At 44.3% G+C, this 22,508-nt stretch overlaps 1 protein-coding gene across 2 annotated transcripts in view; it reads left to right on the forward strand.

Moving 5' to 3' along the window:
* Bach1 (BTB domain and CNC homolog 1) overlaps positions 1-19,152 on the forward strand; it is a 36,081-nt gene extending 16,929 nt beyond the window's left edge. For both annotated transcript variants that reach the window (XM_021662547.2, XM_060370692.1), the window contains exons 2-5: positions 2,159-2,455; positions 5,944-7,284; positions 9,524-9,730; positions 15,365-19,152. In XM_021662547.2, coding sequence (XP_021518222.1) covers positions 2,219-2,455; positions 5,944-7,284; positions 9,524-9,730; positions 15,365-15,787 — 2,208 coding nt within the window. In that variant the 5' untranslated portion in view covers positions 2,159-2,218 and the 3' untranslated portion in view covers positions 15,788-19,152. The remainder of the gene's footprint in view (positions 1-2,158; positions 2,456-5,943; positions 7,285-9,523; positions 9,731-15,364) is intronic.
* Positions 19,153-22,508: the final 3,356 nt, after the last annotated feature.

The raw sequence follows: 22,508 nt of genomic DNA on the forward strand, positions 1-22,508 counted from the left end.
CAGGATTCAACACCGAGTTGTAAAATTGCATGTGTGTGAGAAAGTATGAGTAGCGAGTCCCAGAGTTCCACCTGAGCAGTGAAATTCCTAATGGGGGCTGCACGTGGTCTAGCAAGGGAGAGCTGACCTTCTTAGTGGGTCCTTACGGGGTTTATTTCAGTTCCTGATGCTAGCTCCTCTCGGCTGTGGTTGGTAGTACTTGGCACTGGTGTGCTCCTCAAGGGATGTGAACCCACTGTGTCATCTGAAAAATGCCTGAGCAGGAATGATACACCACGGACGATTATCCCTGGACTTTGAAGTAAGCTGTGGCCCGTTGTACCTCAGAGAAGCAGCAGGCCACCACGCGGCGTCAGGCCAGCGGGCTGGCTTTTGCTGGAGTCACCTTGGACCCCAAGAGCCTTTAGGTTATGTTGTGCCGTGTCCACTTTTGTCTTCCAGGGAGGAAGAGAAACATGCCAAGATGGAAAGCCATTGTGGGGCGAGACAAGGGCATACATAGAGCTATGATGGACAGTGCCAAGCTCCTAATATTGCACCCTGAGGACACCCTCAGTCTCTAGGCTTTTACTTGTTTACTTGGCCATGTGGTGCTTACCAGAATGATAGTGATAAGTGTGAGATTAACATGCCTTTAGAGATTTTTAAGCTGGGTGGCACGAAGCTATAAGAGCTGACGTGAGGCGGGTGGTAGCATGGAGTTTGCCTTAGTTGGCAGGCCAGTGTGGACAACCGCCATGAAGGAGGACATCCCTGGCCCCCGGGCTCCCATCATAGGAAATATCAGAAAGTTAAGCCCCACTGTGTCTAGCAGCTCCTGTTGATTAGTGAAACATCAAGAACCATTCTAAGAAGATTCAGACTGCTCCTTCTGTTAGGGGTACAACCCCAAAGTTCTGCTCACCCTCGTGTGTAATGTAGAAACCACTAATGCTGTTCAATGGTGTGCTGGGTCAGCTAAAGGAAGGCTAGATCCTTAAGCCGAGGTAGAGTTTAACCAGTACCGAAAGGGGGTGCTTTTATTTACACTCCTAAGGAGTGTAGAAGCAAACACAAAGTAGAAAATAATTTATGGATTGATTTTGTGTGTTTGCAGCGAAAACACTGTGACTTGGAGATACAACCCATCTGTGCTCTGACTGACGTCTCCTTTCTTTCCAGATTTATCCTGTTGTGATAAATCTGAAAGTGCGACAGTGTCTCCTTCACTGACCCTTTGGGGCCAGACAGTGAATCAGATGTCAGAAAAAATGAACAATGCAAGGGGTCTTTTGCACTTCATCTGCTTCACAATGGGGTGCACACTACTGGGAGTGGTCAACACAGGCAATGGCTGGGGTGCTGCAGGAAAATGGCATCTCTTAGGTTCTAATTAAAGTTTTCTGTGTGTGTCTTAGAGTGTATACATCAGAATAGTCATGTCAGAGATAATAAATAAGCATATATGTATTTGAGGTACCTCCTTTCTGTGAGTGTCAGTATTGTGCACGTGATCAAAAATGTTTGGAAGCCACTTTATGTCCAAACAGATTCTGATGACTTTCTCTTACGTTGTAACATTTTGAGAAACCAAAGCTTTCTGGGCATGGCAAACCATGTTGGTGTTATCATGGCTTTGGCCTCCTCGAGTGCAGTATGTGGAAAGTGACTTCTAAGATGTGTTCTGGCATTGGGAGCCTCTTTCCTATGCTGCTTTATGTTGTGGTGATTGGAGCCTCTGGGTGGAAAGCAGAGCCATGGGTAACTGTGACATGGAGAATGGGGGGATACCCCACCCCAATCTGTGACCTTCCCTCCCTGGCTACACCCATGAGCTGTCATGTAGTAGCAGGGGGGATTCTATCTGAAGGTTCTGGCCAGCCCATTGCTCTGATCAAACTGTTCTGTATGGACTGCCTTTACTTCCAGACTTCTGGAAAGTCCTGGGCTCAGGAAAGTCTTAGACTTTCTCTTTAAGATCCTTGCCTTAAAATTAGAATTGCTCTCTCAGCCTGCTTTACTTGAGGTTTGTTGAATGAATTTAGATTGTTCTTCCAGAGACTTTTATTTCCATTTTTTTCTGTCAGTGACAAATACGTATTTTAATTGATACTGACAGTTGTTTATAACACATTTCCCACAGGATTTGTTAAATGACCTTTTCCGTGTGTGTTTGCAGGTCGATGACAGTGAGAAGCATGCTCGCCACTGCTCTCCCTGATCCCGCTTGCCACCCAGGATGTCTGTGAGTGAGAGCGCAGTGTTTGTCTATGAGTCCTCTGTGCACAGCACCAACGTCTTGCTCAGCCTCAATGACCAGCGGAAGAAGGGTGTGCTGTGCGACGTCACCGTCGTGGTGGAGGGCCAGCGGTTCCGAGCCCACCGCTCGGTGCTGGCCGCGTGCAGCAGCTACTTCCACTCGAGAATCATAGGTCACACTGAGGCTGCTGAGCTCACCCTCACACTGCCTGAAGAGGTGAGGGTCCACAGCGCTGGAGATTATAACCTATTGTTACCTAGCTACCTTCTGGTTACAACTGAAACAAACCCCTGTCTCCTGAGGAGATGGGCATCCCAAGGAGGCTACTGTAGCAACCTTCCTGGCTTTTGTTTTAGGAATGTTTACATGTAACATTATCACTAACAGTGGCATGTTTTGATACAGTACCTGCGACTTAGTCTGCTGGGTAGATTAGAGGCATTTGGAAAGGTTCTGGCTTAGGGAGTGCCAGCTGTGTGACTCTGTTCCTATGAGGGATCACACAGGTTCAGGATGTGTGCACTCTCTCTCCAGAGATATCTCCGATGAAAAGCAGGCACTACTGAAGTGCGTTTCTCCCTGATGTCTTTTTTCTCAGCGTTGCCTGTACTTTGGGATGAAAGAACTGGGATGTTGTCTTGGCAGGTGAGATGGCTCAGGAGGTAAGGGCACTTGCTGCCAAAGCCGCTGGCCTGACTGTAATTGCCTGGATTCACGTGGTAGAAGGAGAGAATCGAATCCTGCAAGTTGTCCTCTGACCTCCACGTATATGTTGGCACACAACCTCCCACCTCCCCCTCCAAACAAATACGTGTTAAAAAAAAAGAGAAGTAGTTTGTTGTCATGCTATAGAGCCCTGTTTTCCATTCACTTTTCCATCCCATGTGTATAGCTCAAGCTTGTGAATATTACGGACTCTGTCACTGCCCTAGCTTCAAGGGGCTTGTATGAGGTGGGGGTAGGGCTGGTCACACAGATTCTTCCTGGCTCTTTTTACTGGAGTGTGTGCTCTGGGGTCGCTGACGTTAGCGTGTTTGGATACAGAGTTTGGAGGGTCATCGGAGGAAGTGTATAGAGCTTCCTGTGAGTGACGATCGTGTAGACGTTCCGTGCTGGGCATAACTGGATCATCTGCAAACTAACCCACAGGGGAGCTTCTTGCTCGTGCCGCGTCTTGGGTGCGACTGTGGCTCTAGTGTTGGGGTGTAAGTCGGGCACCCTACCATTGATTTAACAAAAGAGCATGAGTCACAGTGGTGACATGCTTTCTACAGTTCATATTTCAGCCTATTTAATGAGGCTCTATAGGTAGAACAAAGTTTCAGTAGATTTTTGACAGGATTTCTATGTTTATGTGTGTGTGTGATGTGTATATTTGGATGTTTCATGTTCATTCTGAGAAAGTATACATCACAAGTTTTCAAATATTTGGACTGTTTTCAATAGCAGTGTCAGATTGAAAACATTACATATATTATTTGCTAGTTTTAGCATATTTTGGAAATTTTTTATTGAAACTTTTATTCAGATTATACTAAATTCGGTATAGTTGTACGGTGTAATGCAGATTTTCCATTTAGTCTTTGCTTAGTGTTCCATGGTTAACATGTTGAAAAATTAATATTGTTCCGATAGGAATGTTGATGGCAGACTCAGTCCGTTCCTGTAGTCATGGTTGCACTGCTGCACGCATTAATTAAGTTCTGTGCAGTTCTGGGATAGTTCTCTGTTCGCGGCCACTTAGGAGCCACAACAGTCGGGCACCAAGGGTCCTGTGTGCTGCTTACACTGATTCCTTCTCACACTTGGCCTCCATACTTCCTTTCCCTCTTCTGTCTCTGGATGCTGACAGCCACTTACCTGTTCTCATTTTGTGAAGTTTGATCATTTCGAAAGAGTCATGTGAGTGGGACTATGTAGTGTTATGTGCCCTTTTTGGATTGCCCTCTTCCCCCTTAGGATAATTCCCTTGATATTATTCAAGTTTCGTGTATTAATAGTTTATTCTCTGCAGCTGATGACTACTGTAATAGTCACATCTTAATTTTTCTTTTTAGAACCTTTTTATATGTTGAAGGAGCTGAGATTAGTTTTCACTTTTATCTATTACAGATAAAAGTTGGTGTAGGCCTTTCTTGTGAAAGCAAGTATTCATCGGGGTAGAAAGCCAGCAGTGCTTATGTCATAAGGCCGTACGCTGGCTGCTCGTTTAGTTTGTAAGAAGCTACCAAGTGGCTTTTTAAAGTGGGTGTCCGTTTGACATTCCCAATGTGTTGGGAATGACCCAGTCTTGTTCTTAAAGATTTTGGTGGTGCGTATTTTATTTTAGCTGTTTCAGGCTAAATGCTCCAAGGTTAGTGTGTTTTAGGGGAGGCTTAGCATTTTGGTCAGTCTGATAGAAATTCCGAGTTTTGCTTTTTTAGCAGAAGGTGAATGTTTTCTGCACGTTTCAGGCTTTCTTGTTCCAGCCTTGCGAATGCAGTGTCAGTGTGAATGTACACTGTCTGCTCAAAGGTTCTGCTGCCCAGTATCCTTGGGTCTGTGCTGCAGCAGTGAGGAGACAGAGTTTCAGAACCTTTGCAATCTGGTTCGTTAAAAATGTTATTATTAGATATATTTGTCATAAGAGAGTACTTATTTTCTTTTTTTGGAGACAGGGTTTTTCTGTGTAGGCCTGGCTATGCTGTACTTGCTTTGTAGACCGTGTTGGCCTTGAACTCACAGCCATCTGCCTCCTAACTGCTGGGATCACAGGCATGCAACACTGTATCCGGCAGTATTTCCATTTAAAAAAGATTTGTTTTATTTTTTTGTTTTATTTTTGTTTTTTAGTTATGCGCTTGTGTGTGTGTGTGTGTGTGTGTGTGTGTGTGTAGGGGTGTGATGTGAGTACAGGTGCCAGCACAGACATCCAGTCCCCCAGAGCTGGAGTTACAGGCATTTGTGAGTCTTTCCATGTGGACAGTACTAGACACCAGACTCTCTGCAAGAGCTGCAAGTGCCTGTGATCTCTGAACTAGCTCTTCAGCCAGTTCTTAGATTTATTGTGCATTTCTTAAGTCTTTTAATGTTTTTTAATTCTTAAAAATCCCCTCTATAGTTTATTACTGTTCACATTGTTTGGCCTCTGGGAGCTGTGCTGGCCTCAGACGCCTGGCAAAGTCACTGTCTTTTTCTTCTATCCTGCTTTGTTTCAGAGATGACTTGTTCCACATGGGGAAATCACAGTAATGCCACAATGAGTCACCTGCATTGATATGGAACTCCTAAAGTGGAGGTTTAGTCCTGTTGGGTAGGGGTGGGGCTCTGCTTTGCGGGTCTCCCTTAGTTTTATAGTCTCTAGAGCAGTGGTTCTCATTCTTCCTAATGCTGTGACCCTCTAATACAGTTCCTCGTGTTGTGGTGATCTCCAGCCATAAAATTAATTTTGTTACTACTTCATAACTGTAATTTTGGTACTTTTGTGAATTTTAATGTAAATATCTGATACACAGTATATTGGATACCCGACCCCTGTGAAAGGCTCTGTCACCCACAGAGGGGTCGTGACCCACAGGGTGAGAATTGCTGTCTAGAGGGTTATCTTTTTTTACAAACTCAAAGATCACAGAAATGTTTGCCTCTCCCTGTTGCTCTTCTACCTCTGTGGTTATGGCTAGACACCTGTTAAACGGCATGTTTATTTTTTTCTTGTGTATCAACAGGTAACAGTTAAAGGATTTGAACCTTTAATTCAGTTTGCCTACACTGCCAAACTCATTTTAAGTAAAGACAATGTTGACGAAGTGTGCAAGTGTGTGGAGTTTTTAAGTGTGCACAATATCGAGGAATCCTGCTTTCAGTTCCTCAAGTTTAAGTTTTCCGACTCCACCGCAGAGCAGCAGGAATGCGCAAGGAAAAAATGCTTCTCACAGTGTCAGAAAGCAGACTTTAAATTCTCACTTTCAGAACAGAAAGATCTGGAAATTGATGAAGCAGAGGAATTCTTGGAAAAGAAAAATGCTCAGACTCCTCAGTGTGACCCCCAAAGGTGTCAGGGCAGTGTTAAAGCACCCGCCCTTCTCCAAGACGGTGTCACTGAGACCTGCCAGTCCATGTGCTTAGAAAAGGATGGAGCCCTGGCCTTGCCGTCTTTATGCCCCAAATACAGAAAGTTCCAGAAAGCATTTGGAACCGACAAGATCCGTACTCTAGAATCCAGTGTCAAGGATGTCCATGCTGCTTCCGTCCAACCAAATGAGACATCTGACCTTGAGTGTTTAGCGGGAGTGCAGGGATGTGCAGATTTACAAGTGATTTTAAAATGTGAAGGAACAAAGCCAGCCATGGAGAGTGAAGAGACAATGCGCAAAGACCCCACCTCTCAGCGCCCTGCAGAGCAGGCAGACGTGACTCCTCTGCCTCAGAATTCTGCAGACCCTCATGGATTCTATTCCCTGTCACTCTTACACACTTACGACCAGACAGGTGATGCAGGCTTTGCTGGGATGCAAAGTAAAACAGTGAAAACAGAAAAGCCTCTGTTGGGTCCAGATGCCCAGGAAGAGAAGCCATTTGAAAATCAGGATTTATACCTGAAGTCTGACATGGGCCCCAAAGAAGACAGCAGCAGCCTTGCCTCCGGAGATCGGAGTAGTGTGGAGCGGGAGGTGGCCGAGCACCTGGCCAAAGGCTTCTGGAGTGACATCTGCAGCACGGACTCCCCTTGCCAAATTCAGTTGTCGCCTGCTGCGGCCAAAGACGGCTCAGAGCAGGGCTGCTCGCAAAGGCGGTCTGAGTGCCCCTGGCTGGGTATCAGGATCAGTGAGAGCCCAGAGCCAGGCCAGCGGACTTTCACAACTCTCAGTTCTGTCAACTGCCCTTTTATAAGTACTCTGAGTTCCGAAGGCTGCTCCAGCAACTTGGAAATCGGAAACTATGATTATGTCTCGGAGCCCCAGCAGGAGCCATGCCCCTATGCCTGTGTGATTAGCCTGGGTGAGGACTCGGAGACCGACACGGAGGGTGACAGTGAGTCCTGTTCTGCCAGGGAGCAGGAATGCGAGGTGAGTGAAGTGTGCCCTCCGTACTCAGACAGCCCTTCAGTGCGAGGCCCTCCTGCGCCTGGTGCAGGGGGAGATGGAGTTTGAAAGACTGCCACGTGCTTGTCTCTCACTCTGCTTTGTTTGTGTGTTAATCACGGAGGAGACCACAACACAGACTGTGCAACCGTCGTAATCAGGTGCCCTGATTGGGAGAAAGGACAGCAATTCTCTCATTGGTGGTCAAGGGTAACTTTTAGGTGAAAACATATAGTTTGTATCTGTAGACCCCAGGTTGTCAAACCTGAGACCAGTTCTATGGTATGTGAGCCATGTTCGGCTCTGAGTAGTTGCAGAATTGTGGCACGTAGGGAAGTTTTCTTATACTTAATTTTTCTTAGCTATAGCTTTTATTTATTATTTTGCTCTATTTTTTTTTAGCCATTTTGTTATTTGTTTAGTATCTTAATAATTTAGTGTAAGTTACATGCAGCTACTGGCTTACATTAACCATATCGAGCTTGATCTGTGCATTTAGTGTAGGCAGCTTGGTACTTACTACTTAATATCTGGTTTCTGTAGGATAACCCATTCAGTAGTAGCAAGCAGGGACCCATGAGTCAGAAATTAGGCTTCTTTAGTTTTCAAAGGTTAGTTTTCTCTTTACAGCGGCAATTCTCACTTTGCTTTTATAACTAATTTTCAGTCATACTCTTTTTCTTTTCTGTGTGTGTTTTACTTGTATTTTAAGTTTGTAAAACAGGAGGCATGTCCTTGTAAGGGTTCCTAGGTACACAGCGTGGTATTGTTAGCTCTGGCCGTTGTATCAGCACAGCATCTCTCTGTAACTTGTTCTGTAAGTAAAACTCACTGAACGCCTGTGCCCCACTACCCCTCTAGCCCGTGGCTCACCATTCTGCTGATGCTATTAATTCAGCTGTTTTAGTTATCCTCTATAGTAGGTGAGATAATATAGGATTCACTCTATGGTTTGGTTACTTGGTATAGTGCTCTTCAAACAGCAGGCTTTCCTCTTCATACACAGTGTACATACGAGGCACATTTCCTATTCAGTCACCTGTGCATGGATGTTCGGGTGGTCTCTCTGTCTCGTTAGGAATGCTGCCGTGAATGCAGGAAGGCAGGCATCACTTTGGGATCTGAAGTCAGTCCATTTGCAGATTCTTGGGAGGAGTACTAGCTATGTAGCAGATTTTTTAAATTTGATGAAAACTTGATGCTGCTTTTTATAGCAGCTGTACTGATTCCCTCCAGTCTTGTTCTCAGGACCCATTCTCCCCACATTCCATTCATCACCATTGTCTTTGCCTTGTAGTGATTAGATATTTTTTCTGGGAGGAGAGGGATTGTAAGGCCCTAGGGTTCAGACACTGAAATCACCAACACAGACAGACCAAAAAATATTCTAGAAAAAAAAAATAGTCCTAATTTGTTCTAACAGTTTCTCCATTGGCAGGTGAGATGAATAGCTTTTTAACTAAGTCATATAAAGCTACATTTTTGATAGAGATTTCCTGAAGTGCTATAGAAATGACTAGCATACTTATGCCAGTACTGTGTAGTGTTATTGCTCTGTGGTAATATTCAAAGATAAAATGGATTTCATTTGGGGAAATGAGCACATATTAAAAATACCTTAGGCAGAAACTTGAGAATGTTGTTACCGCACTAGATAATCAAATACATCCTACGCTGAGTAGCAACATATATTCTGAGTTGAGAGCATTGCTGTTAGACTGGGGTGTGGGTTTGCTTCCACCTTGAGAGCATTGCTGTTAGACTGGGGTGTGCTTTGCTGAAGCGTTTGACTTTTGAACACTTTCCCAGGCCAGGACTGTCAGCTGGACTGTTAGTTCTTATTGGGGTTGATTATGTAGATATTGACATACAGAGGCTTTTGTTTTTTTTAGGATTTTTTATTTAGGTATATATGTATGTCCCTGTGTGGGTATGTGTGTATGTATTGTGATGCTCACAGAGAGCAGAGGCGTTGGATCCCTGGGAGCTGGGGTTCCAGGCAGGTGTGAGGTGCCGGACTTGGGAGCTGAGCAGAGAACTCAGCTCCTCTGCAGGGGCAGCGAGCAGTCTGAACCTCTGAGCCATCCCCCCTGCCCCAAGGTCTGTGTTCTTTTGTAATATGTTAAACTCTCTGTAAAATGTAATGTGTGTCTTCACCTGGAGCTAATGTATAGTGCGCGTCTTCATTGTAGGGGTAGTTATTAATGTTTACTTTATATTCTAGGTAAAACTGCCATTCAATGCTCAACGGATAATTTCACTCTCACGAAATGATTTCCAATCCCTGCTGAAGATGCACAAACTGACCCCGGAACAGCTGGACTGCATCCATGACATCCGCAGAAGGAGTAAAAACAGAATCGCTGCACAGCGCTGTCGCAAAAGGAAGCTTGACTGTATCCAGAACCTTGAGTCGGAAATCGAGAAGCTGGTAAGTGGGTGGGCCTCTCGGGGTTGTTAAATCCCGGCCACTTCTGTCATAGAATAAATAGTTACTTCAAGCCCAAGGTAAAGATCCAGAGTTCACATACCATTTAAGAGAAATTAAGACATGTTCAGAAAGATTAGATTTAAAAGTGGGTTTGTTGACTATTTTGATAGTGTATACATTCTACATTTTTAGCCTGATACACTAAAATGTTTAGGTGGGAAACTATTTCTGGGTTGTTTTTTTAAATGATTTTTCAATTTAATGACTGTTCTATCTAATCCTTAGTGGTTGAATAAAGATTAAAGTAATTACACAGTACTTTACTCTATGATGTTTGATGCCTGTAAAAGCATATTTTCCGGTTGGGTAGAACTGTGGACCTGAATTACCTGTTTTGATTGATACCAAAACCAAGTGGATGAACCAGCGTCTCTCTGCCAAGTGAGAGGTTCTGATGTGCTGTTTGAAGAGAAGCCTTTGCACTGCAGCAAGATCCCCATGTGAGGACTGCTTGCTTATTGGGCCTATCCCCTCCAGCATCAGAACAGAACCTAATTGGAAGAGATATTAATTTGCTCCCATTTCTGTTTTTCTCTTGTCGTGGAAGGAAGCATTGTGTGGTGCTAGGCCAGCTGGGCCTACATATGGACCAGGCAACAGGGCAGCAGCCTGGACACAAGAAAACGGGTCCTTAAATACTTAGTTTTGTATCTTTGCTAATCACAGGTGAAAGTTTAAAATTCTGTTTATAATTGGTTTTCAAATGCCAATGTTGTAGTTCTGAGCAAGAATAGAAACAGTGTAATGGTCTAAAAAAAATTCTTTATGGTTTTAAGAGCAGTTGGAACATAAAATTTTATTATATACACTGTGCACACACTTCAGGGAGAAGGTACCGTATAACTGTGTAAAAGATGGAGGAGAAATTGGATGAGAACACAGATCAACTAGAGTTATAGGACCACAGAGCAGGCTCACAGAGCCAGCAGGGCCTACGCATACCTTGACACATACCTTCACATGCTGTAGTCTTTTGTGTGTCCCTGTTTAGTGCTCAGCTGCCTCGAGGTGGGTGAGTTTATAGAGCGTGGCTTCTTGGTTACTGTGGTACATGCTTTTTACGTTGTTGGGTCTTCTGTAGCATTTACCCAGTTTTTTCACACTCCTAAAAATAAAGAAGATTGAGGAAGACTTACACTTTATTTTATGCACAGGGAATTTGCTGTGCGTGTTAGAGAGTAGCTTTGCAGTTCTTCATGGTCTGTCTCAGAGGGCCCATATTTGGGGGCTGCAGGCGTATATTCAGTTGCTGGATGAATGTTGTTTTTTAAACAGAATTTATTTATCTAGGGTGAGGAGGATGGTAGGAGGTGCAGTCTAAGGAGTGGGAGAATGTTATCTACATGGGTTGCTGTCACCGTGTGGAAGGTGAGGCAGGGGAAGGGAAGCTGCAGGAGAAAGTGGTAACTTCTGTAGACCACAGCAAATTCCTTTAGACATCTGATTCCCAGGCGAACAAGCCACCTTGGTGAGGAGAGAGCTTGGTGCCAAGCCCGGCAGCCTGTGGCTAGTCCATATGGGATCCACATGGTGAATTGAAAGAATTCTCTCAACTGGTCTCTGACCTCCACATATGTGTTCGTGACCCCCCCCCCCCAGTAAATAAATGTAATAGTAATAAAACAGGCACCCCGCACCCAACTTGAAAGACTTCACTAAGAGAGAGAAGTGTGTTACCCACTTCTTTGCGGAGATGGTGGAGAACACAAAACAACCCAAGCACTCGGCTTTGCATCTATTTCTACAAGGGGAGCCCGTCCTGGCAGTGCCTCAGGCCTGTCCTCAGGCTCGGAGGAACCAGCGCTGTCACACAGGGGTTGCATGTGTCACAGCCATGAAGACCCTCCAGAGGTCAAGGTGTGGAGCTGTCACCAGGGACACTGCAATTGCTGGCCCTGTGCAAGCTGGCCCAGTGTGTGTGCCTTAATGCTTAGTGAAATACTTTAAAACATGCTTTAAAAGGGAAAAAAAAGCTTAATTGAAAAAGGCTAAGCATGTAGAGGAAATACTTTGGAAAAGCTGCACAGTATTTGTACTCATTTTAGGTACAAACCTGGGACTCTAAGTCATCACCTTTGTTGTTGTTGTTGTTGTTAAAAAACAAAACAACAAAAAAGAAACAACAATAACAAAAAAAACAAGCATGAAGTATAAAGCCATCAATTTATAACAAATTGGGTTTACTACTGAAGCAAAAACCCAACACGCTGAAACAGTGTAGCCTGAATGTACAGCTGCAAGGGCCTCAGAGTACAGTACTGTCCCAGGCCTTTCCCTCCCTCGCCCTCCCACCCAGAGCAGCGCCCGATCTCGGAAGATCCACTGTGCAAGTGTCTGAGCGGGTGTCTGTTCTTCTGAACTATGTCTTTGCTGAGCCCTTTTGTGTTTAGATGGGTGCAGGTAGGCAAACACAGCTTCAGCGAGGAACACGCTGTCCAGGTTTGCAGCCCAGGGGCTCCCAGGCGCTATCTGAGCCCAGCGAGGAACGCGCTGTCCAGGTTTGCAGCCCAGGCGCTCTCAGGCGCTGTCTGAGCCCAGGTGCGGTGCAGCTGGCACCATTTTGATGCTTGTACAGTGGCCCAGCTGCCTCATAAGGCATTTCTTCTAACGCATTCCTGTTAAAGACCACATGACTGGAATCTCAAGAAGTTGGCTCGTGTTTGAAGTTGGGGTGCTCAGATACCATTCCCCCCATCCCCAATATTTAGCCTAGAGCCTCATGCATGTTAAGTAAGCGCTGAACTGTTGCCATCCCCATTTTGAAAAGGTCTCCAGGCAGAGACTCACGCTCTCTAGGTTCGCTCTGAACCTCTTTGTTTGGGAGGTGCTGATAATAATGCTATGAAGCGATTATATTGGGTTCCTTTTACTTACTGCCTATCAACTCTTCTGACTTGCCGTGGTAAATTTACGTGTTAAAATTAGAATGAATGGAAACACCAGTTAACTGCCACAGATGTAGCTGTGTAGGAGTTGGTTGGAGTACAAGAAACAAACAGATGGGGGATTCTAGAGCTTGTGCTGTACCTGGCACACGCCATCTTCTGTGGGACATTCTTCTTTTTTAAATTGTATGTTTGTGTGTGTGTGTGTGTGCGCGCGTGCATGCACCCTCTGCCTTTTCCCCTTGAGACATCATCTTTCACCAAAATTGTAGCTTGCTGTCTTTTTTTTTTTTTTTTTTTTTTGGCTAGGTTGGCCGGCCAGCAAGCTATGACAATCCTCCTGAGGCCTTCTTTCACCCCTAGTGCTGGGGCTGGAGCAGTGGACAGCCACAGTTTTTACATGGTTTCTGGGGATTTGAACTCAGTTCCTTACACTTGTGCAACAAGCACTTGACCCACGGAGCCATATGCCCAGACTCTTCCTGGACATTTTTAAGTTATCTCTTATTGAGTGGCAGGAGAATGAATATGGAGGGATCACATAGTTAGTTACATGAAGATACAGAATTATATAATATTTGTGATCTTCATAACATCTCTAAGCAATGGTTCTGATTTGTGGGAGGAAGCCCAGTGGTCATTGTTATAGTTAACCTTTCTTAATTCAAAAGAACAAAAGCACTATTGCTAGTTAGAATGGCTTCATCTCAGCTTAGATAGAGGAACCCAGACATGAGTATTGCTGTAACTGAGTAGAGAGGGTTATTTTCTTCTAGGGTCTTTGTTTCTTTTCTCTTAGAGCCATGAGCTTTTAAGAGGTTCAATGAAAAAAAGGTTCAAATGGTATTAAATGTGGTCTTTCCAAGGACTAGAATTCAGTGCTGCTGTTTTCCCCGGGACACCTGCAGATTGATTTTCTCTGAAGTCTGTAACCGACAATTCTTATGAGAGCAAATGGCTGAATGTAGACTCAGCTTACACACAAGCATGCGTGCATTCATTCTTGACCTATTTTTGTTTTGAAAGAAACCCAGAAATCTAAGCCAATTAGAGAATTACTTTGCAATATAAAATTTTGAATTGTGTTTATAAAAAAGGAATTCTTATTCATTGCATATTTAAAAATATTATATAACCTTAATATTTTCCAAAACCCACTAATAATTGAATTCTCATTTGACATTGTAGAAATGTTTTCGTATGAAGGTGTAATAGTGCTTCTGTATCTTGCAGAGCTTTTACTACTTTTTAAGCTGTTTTTGTGCCAGAAAGGACCTAAAGTATCTCAAAGTTCTCCCCAACTTCTGCTCTCCAGAACCTGTCAGTGAGCAGAAAAATAGACAGACACGACCTCTGGTTCCCCAAGTCACTAGTCATAATTTCACAGGTGAACCCTTTGGCCTTCTGTTAATATTTGTTTACTCTCCCTTTACAAGCAGCTGGATTATGGGTTGCCCAGCCCCTAACAGACGAGAGCTGAAATGGTAGAATGTCAAGGAGGAGGTGGGACATGGCTTGAAAGAAGCACGCTGTATGCAGTGATACTGCATGTCAGAGCCAGGAAAACCTGAAAAAAGTTTGTGGTCAACTTTCTTGTAGGGATTTGAAAGATGCCACACTAATGAAAACAGTAAACTCAGAGTTAACCCCTTCACTCCTTAAACTTTAGGAACTCGCCTCCCAGCTATCTTATCCATAGATACGCTAAAGTCTCACTACTAAATCGCAGTCTAGGTTATATAGCCTAGGTTGCATACTTAAAAACACTGACCATGATCTTGGGCTCACATCTCAGGAAAGCAGGCATTGGATAAAGCTTGCCGTGGGTAGGTCTCGGGCTAACCTAGGAACACCGCTGGTCTCCACACAGCGTCAAGCCCACACTCATCCACAGTTGAAACACAAACACTCGGAACAGTGAGTTTGTTACCATGGCCAGAACCCGGCCCAACTTGATAACGAGTTACAAGTACTTTCCCCTACTTTCTGTCTTATTTGATATTCAGTGTTGCATTAAAAAGTATACAGATGTTTAGTGATCGCGCCAACTCCACACACACTGGAGCACTTGCGTGCATACCTGTGTGAAAAGTTGTGTGTGTTTGTGTGTGTTCAGTTTTCAGTGTACTTATTCCTTGTACATGGTACTATACTACATTACACGAGGACACTGTCATACAAATGTGTATATACACTGAGTACATTTTCCTCACTCCTTTTTCTCACTCCCACTCCCTTTCATCTCCTTTGTTCCTCTAGACTTGTTTGTTTCTGCTTTCATATCATATGTGATTTTTATGTGTCTATATGAAATCAAGAGCCTACATACGAGAGCACACTTGTGTTTTGAACACTGGCTAAATTCACTTAAGGTAAACTTAAGTTGTATCTGTTTTCCTGCAAACAACATAACCTCATTTTCCTTCATGATGAGAAAAAATTCCATTGCGTACTTACACAGCCAACCTCTGTGGTTGGACACCTCTGTGGTTGGTTCTGTTGTGAATAGTGCTGCAGTAAACAAGGAGAGCAAGTATCTCTGTGATGAGTTGACATGGCTGTGTGTTTGAGCTGATTGGAAGGAAGCCTGCCCCAGACGGCATTGTAGACATGGAGTGTTTGACTGCCTTAGAAATGTTGGTGGACCCAATAAACACGAGCCACTGTGTTCTCTCTCCCCTCTGCACAGCAAAGTGAAAAGGAGAGCTTGCTGAAGGAGCGAGATCACATCCTGTCAACGCTGGGTGAGACGAAGCAGAACCTTACGGGACTTTGCCAGCAAGTGTGCAAGGAAGCCGCCCTGAGCCAGGAACAGATTCAGATCCTCGCCAAGTACTCGGCCTCTGACTGCCCGCTTTCTTTCTTAATTTCTGAGAAAGGAAAAAGTACTCCTGGTGGTGAACCTGCTTTTTCCTCCGTCTTCGGCGTGCCTGACGTGCCTCCAGCTGCACCCGCTCCCAGTGCGCGTGGGAGCAGCGAGGCCGGCCAGGAGCCCGCGCAGGAGCCCCCGGCAGCCCCGGAGCAGGCGGCGCCGCTGGAGCCCTGTCGGCCGAGCGCCGGCATCTCAGACTTCTGCCAGCAGATGACTGACAAGTGCACTACTGACGAGTGAGCCGCCTGAGCGTCCTCCAGCCATGGTTTCCTGCTGAAGTTCTGGCCTTGTCTTGAGAGCTGAATGTGGCCGCGTCTTCTTGCTTAGCAGCCCTGCTTCCTCCCGGTAGCTTCCTGTTGAGGGAATTCCCCTTTAAGGTGACACTGAGTTCTTGATCTTCACAGGAGACGTGACATAATTTACCTCTTGGCTGCCGAAAGATCACATGTGAAAATATAGAGTGACCAGGTTATAATCTCCAGGGATTTAAAATGACGACGACAGTGGAAACTGCAGTGTCCGTTCAGCAGCTCAGAGCATCTGCACACGGTTCCCCTGGGCTGTGGATAATCTGTTGATCAAAAAGAAAAATTCTCCCTAAGCTGTGCAGTGGTAATCTACCAAGAAGGGGGTGTCTGCACTAAGTGTTTGGGTCGGGCTGTAATCTGGAAAGAAATCTCCTTTGAACTCTATCACTCTGCTCCTCAGTTCCTACCAAAGTCCAGCATGGGCTGGACCTGGTCACAGAGGCTGCCCTGCCAGGACCTAGTCAGAGGCCCCTGCTCTCTTCAGTATTGACCAGAAGTTTTGGCCGCACAAACAGTAGATAAATGTCATTTTTCCTGCTCTTACTTTTGTTCCCCTCTGTAGTCTTTACCATGTCTACACCGGATAGGGACTTTCTGTTTCCTGACTTTTTTGTCCCATGGAGGAAGACTCGGGAGTTAGGTCTATGTGTATCCAGCCAGAACCATAGTTGCCACGGACCTGGAGATCTTCACACTGTTCATCGTCTCAGGTCACGGTTGCCCAAGAGGGTGCTGGAGCTAGGGGTAGGGAAATTTCTGACCAGAAGTGTAGCTCGTTGGCATCCTAGTAAGGAGCGGTGGTCTCTACAAAGCCTTGTTGGAGGCTGATGTTTGAAACAGTAATGTCTGCTCTCAGTCCATTTTGGGTTTGCCCTTGAGAACCAGATTTAATCCTTTTATTTTTTCCCACTCCTCCATTTGGTGTGGTGTAAAGGCACACACATCAGTTTGACTTAGGCATTGAAAGTCAATCTGGGCTTAATAATGTTGGTAGAAAATGAATTGATAATAATATGAGCAGTTACCCTGTAACATTTTGCAGTGATTCTTAGCCATTCTGCAATCTCACACTGTAGACCTCAGCAGCGGAAACATTGTATATACAGGCTCAATATCCCTATTCAAGGAATGTGAAATGCCTTAAAATTGGAAACGTTCTGATCCTGAGATCATGAGGCAGGTTGCAGTTAAAACAGGACATTCGGAATCTTCTGAAAGCTACTTTATATGTCTAAGGTACATAGGAATTTCCTGAAGACTTTGGGAGGGTCTGACCCTCAGGCTGTCTCATGACCTTCTGTAGACGTGGATGTCTGAGAACAAGAACACATCTGAAGCACCTCTGTCTCAGACACCTCTGAGAAGGGAGTTGCACAGTCCACTCCCAGAAGCACTTGTAGAGCCCTGAGTCAGGGCGCAGAGGAGCAGTCAATAGGGTAGCATCTCTCCAAGTCACATATCTGAAAGAGACTTATCTTCACTGCATGCTGCATCTACTGAAGGGCCTAGATGTGTGTGTGTGGGGGTGACAGAGGGACGGACACGCTACCCTGAGTTGGTATCCGGTCCGTGGTAAGTTGATGTTTGCCATGAGAAGATACGGGGACCAGCACCACTATTTCATAATTTCATAGTAAGTTGTCGGATGTGGCCCTTTTTCCTTGGGGTGCAGGGAGGAAAGAAGGGTAGTATGTATTTCATCTTTGGAAGAGAAAATTAAATGGAAATTATTTGAAAAGTCCACTCAGTCCACCTGGGAGAGGATGCTCACTCTGGTAAGGCATCCCGTGTTACAGAAGAATTGTGTATATATGCGTCCCCACGCAGCTATTTGATACTTGTAATATTAGGTTTCAGCTTAACATAAAATAATATGAAAACTTCTCTGGTTTACAAAGTGTAAAATCTTATTCAAGCCAATGGAACCCTTGATTTCCTACCTCACTGTACACTCGGCTGTCTGTGATCAGTTTTTGTGTGTACATGCGTCAAATCTTTTGCTTTAAATGTAACTGTAAATATTTGCTTTGGAAAGTTACTTACCATTTTATGATAAAACCCGGTTCTCTTCTCAGTTGAAAGATATATTTTAAGGCTTAAAATTTTTAAATTTAAATTTTTAAATTTTTCTCTACCTACGAACAATTTAGCATTAAGAGTTAATTTTAATGGTGTCTGGTAATTGGCCAAGTGTAATATTTCTTAAAATTTAGCATTACTCTTAACCGCCAGCATGTAATACAAGTAACTACACTACCTCATACCTTGGTGATTTTCAAGTTGTATTAGATGGGCAGGAAAGATTCTCCCTTTGTCTTTTGGCCACAAGGTGGGTAAGTTTTTTATATATTGCATAGCATTATACATTTATGCCTATTTTAACATGAACTTCTAAAAACATTTTCTTTTCTAAGAAAACTTGTCTTACGGCAATATTTCTCTTGGGGGGTGGGGATGCTGAAGACAAATGATAGGATCATATGTGTACATCATATGCCTTTTCCTTCATGCAGAGTTTTGACAGTGTTTTTAGTTGGTGTCTTGCATATTCACACATCATTGCTCCTTCTTGTATGACTCGGCCTTCTCAATGCCTGATGATTTTTTTTAAAGCCGTCATGTCTGACTCAGTACAATAATGTCATCTTAAATTTTTGCCCCTAATTTGAATAGCTCCAAGCAAATCATTTGTTAAATTGTTATATTCAGAGTAAGCATGGATATAACATTGGCTGTCCACCTGCAGGCTGTATAACAGTTTACTGTAGCTTGACGCTTAACCAGTTTTAAGTTAGGAGTTCAACGTGTATGAAACAGGACTAGTGGAGGTGAGGACACTTCAGCCACGTTAACAACTTGGAAAAAAAAAAGAGAAGCAAATGGCAATGTTACAGTGAATTCTCAGGTGAACTTTTCAGTCATGAAAACATCTATTTTGAATTTGTAAATATTTTAACTGTTTTATTAAGGCGTGTACTAAACTATTTGACACCTGTTGGGTAGAATGAAAATTTAAAGCCATAATGGTAAAAGATGGCGTACTGATTGTAAAATAAACAGAAATAATAATGTTGATTTTTTTTGTATCTTTCGTAATATAATTTTTCTAACTGCAGTAAAACCACTGAACTTATTATTCCTGTCCTATTAAGCCCATGTTTCATTAGCAGTATACTTTATAATATTTAATTTACATTTTCTTTCTAATGTGCTTGTCTGAATGTGTCAAAATATAAGTATTAGATGGTGATGATAGATTGACAGTTAAATAAAGTTCCTAATACTGCTTTTAATTGACTAGAGTTGTACCTTCCATGTCTCACTGCTCATGTGAATTTACTAATGTTAATCTTTTCATCACTTACTAGATGTCAGATTATGTATTGATAGGGGAGACCTTTTGATTAGTTTGTTATCCTTAAGCCTGAAAAAAGACTCCCAGTGTTCTGATACTAAGAAACACACAGATTTCAGTCTGTAGAGTAGGGGCCTGGAAAGGGTGTTTATCTCTCAGCGTCAGAGGAGATATGTTAGTTAGTAAAGTGCTTGCTGTGGACTTGAGTTTGGTTCCCAGAACTCAAAGGAGATGCCAGCCCTAGGCAGTAATGCTTAGGCCACCCAACGACAGCGTCAGGAGTGGTGAGTCCAGCGATCTTTGGGCTCTCCAACCAGCCAGCCTGTCCTACTGGGTAAGTTCCGGGCCAGTGAGAGACACTGTCTCAAAAAAGTAGGGGTGGTATCTTCAGGAATGACTTTCTAGGTTATCTATGATGTGTGCGTGTACATGCGTGCGCATGCGCGCGCGCACACACACACACACACACACACACACACACACACATACACACACACGGATGCACACATGCAAGTGTTATGTCTCAAATCTTTTGGCCCATCAAAGCCTTGAGAGCCAAGCTTTGATCAGCAGCTTGGTTTTGAGGCCATCCAAGGCTTTAGTCTGTCCTGTTGACGCTGGCTTTCGACTGTTTCACTGTAGGATAGATACTGCTGAGCATCCTTTGGCACACAGGCAGGCCCTCACCAGTCGCCGTCCTGAGGTGTCTGGTCACACCAATGTGAAACCCTGAGGAGACTGGTGATGAGGTCTGGATGATGTGGAAATGTCCAGATGAGAAGCAGTGTGATGGCTACAGTTAGCCTGACATAGGTATACATTTGGATACATATGTATGCACATACATACATGGGATAGCATTTGGACCTGTAACATTCTGACTTCAGTCAGTCAGTCAGCAGACAACAGCTGCTTCCTGGGAATTCTTGAAAGCACTTCCCCCACCAGGTTGCAGCTTCAATCATGTTCTGGGCTGTGAGCAATTGGTAGATGGCTGTTCCCTCAGAATGCTCTAAAGCAGACCCTGTAACACACTAGTGACTAATCAGAAGATTCTTGTGTGCTCCAAACTGCTTTCATGATTCCCTCCCTCCCTCTGCCTCATGTATTAATAGCACATTAGAGCTTGTGCATTGGGAATAACTGAATACGGACACAGGAAGATGCCGGTCAGACTGTAGCAATTATACTCTGCAGAGGAACAAAAGTCTATTCAGCTTTTAGGGGACAAATTCAAAGGTCCAGTCCCTTGGGAAGATAAAATCCAAAGCTTAAAAAAGGAAGTCTAGAAGAATTAAATAATTTGTCCACCTGAATTCAAGGTTCAAAAACTTTAAGAAAACTAGAACTGCAGATTGCCCTGTCAGATTTACTTCGTCATTTCAGGAGAGTTCATGGCCCAGGATAGGATGGAGCTTTTCCGAGAAACCTTAGCTCTGTTGCCCTGTGAAAGCTCTGGCAGAAACCTAGAAAGGGTAAAGGCTACGGAAGGCTTAATGTCTGCTGTGATCACCATTTTGAGCAGTGGTTCTTAACCTAGCCAATACTGTGACCCTTTAATACATTTCGTCATTCTGTGGTGGCTCCCCACTGTAAGATTATTGTTACTTCATAACTAATTTTGCTTCTGTTATGAATTCTAATGTAAATTAAATATCTGTGGTTTCTGATGGTCTTAGGTGACCTCTGTGAAAGGGGCATTTGTCCCCCAAAGGGTTCATGGCCCACAGGTTGAGATCCACTGGTTTAGAGTATAGGGTGGATTATAAAGTTACCAGAGCTGTGGCCCCACAGCCATCCTTATCAAATTCCCAAGATGTAAATCACTTGTTCCAGACAAAGTTATAATCTCTGGACTTGGTACCAAGGACTGCCAGTGTAGTAACAGAACTCAATGCTTTGTGGGGGAAAAAAAAGTGCTGGCCTCTGCTTCTATGAGATGCATTTATTCTGGAACTCAGGACCTCTGCTCAGAATCTCTGTTGAGACTGCTTAGAAATGGCTTGGTTTTGACTGTAAGCATGCTGGGAGACAGACCCACCATTGCAGGATGCCTTAATTTATAATTGTCCAATAGGACAATTCTGGCATGGGCTGAAGGGCCCTGATCAAGCTCTCTCCACGCTTGGGATTTTGCCAGGGCCACTGGTATGTGCCCTAAAGAAGTGGCTGCCTAGGGGATTGGCTGTTCTCTGCAAAGGTTTAAACAGCACAGAGTAGTGGAGAGGAGCCACTTGCATTCAAGGCTACAATCTCCTCTTCACTCCTTGACTGACAGTATGGAATTTGGCGTGTCCCACTGGCCTGGAATTATCTCTCAAAAGCTAGAACCTCAAGAGTACTCTACATTTTATTGGAACCCAGTTGCCTGGAAACTGCATAATCAGTACATATTCTTCCCATTTATCCTTGTAAGTATCATAAAATTCCTCTGGCAGCACTGCAGCTGCAGATTCTGAGGCCCCCAAAGAAGGCTTGCTGCTAGGGTGCTGCCGTGCCTCATTCAGCTGCTGGGGCTGGAGAGGACTACCACAAGTCTGGTACTCACATTTTAGCCAATCACATGGCACACCCTTTTCAAAGGCCTCCTGCAGTCTGTGGGGTTGTAGACAAGGGTGTTTCTGCTGTTTAAAGGCCACAGGTAATAGGTTCTCCAAAGAAGACAATGACTGGCAGAAGTCAAGGCAAGGCTGCTGGAGTGGTATTCCCTGCTGCCTTTCCTTCCCGCAGACACTGGGTATCTTCTGCAGTCACTGAGCATACCAGGTGCTGCATTATAGTAACTTCACTTTTCCTGGCCTAGCTGCTGCTACTTCCTGCACATTTTCATGTTTTCAACACAGGTGACACAGCTATGATCATCTCGTGTGTGTGTGTGTGTGTGTGTGTGTGTGTGTGTGTGTGTGCCATTGTGGAGAGTCACTTCAGACTTGGCATTGAGCTGATATGATAGAGTCCCCCTGTGAATGACGGCCACATTTCTGCTGAGCTTCCAGAGGCTTAAAAGTGTCTAAGTGGCCAAGGAAGGCTGGAAGGAACCTCCACAGGAAATCCCATTTGCTGGACACAACACTACACTATGGCAACCGTCCAGATTTAAAATGCTCACCCAGACCAATCTCGATTCCAAAGCAACTCAGCATGCCTGCTCTGAGCCTGCGCGGCACAATGGCTCACAGATCCTAAACACATGCCTGTTTTACTTCTCACATTCAGTTTCTCACACCTTCTGTCTACAGTGCCTCTCAAATGTCTTTCACATATTCAGAGTTAAAATTAGAAAAGGAAAATGATGTTA

This window comes from Meriones unguiculatus, chromosome 17 (assembly GCF_030254825.1).
Source record: "Meriones unguiculatus strain TT.TT164.6M chromosome 17, Bangor_MerUng_6.1, whole genome shotgun sequence".
NCBI classification, from domain to species: domain Eukaryota; kingdom Metazoa; phylum Chordata; class Mammalia; order Rodentia; family Muridae; genus Meriones; species Meriones unguiculatus.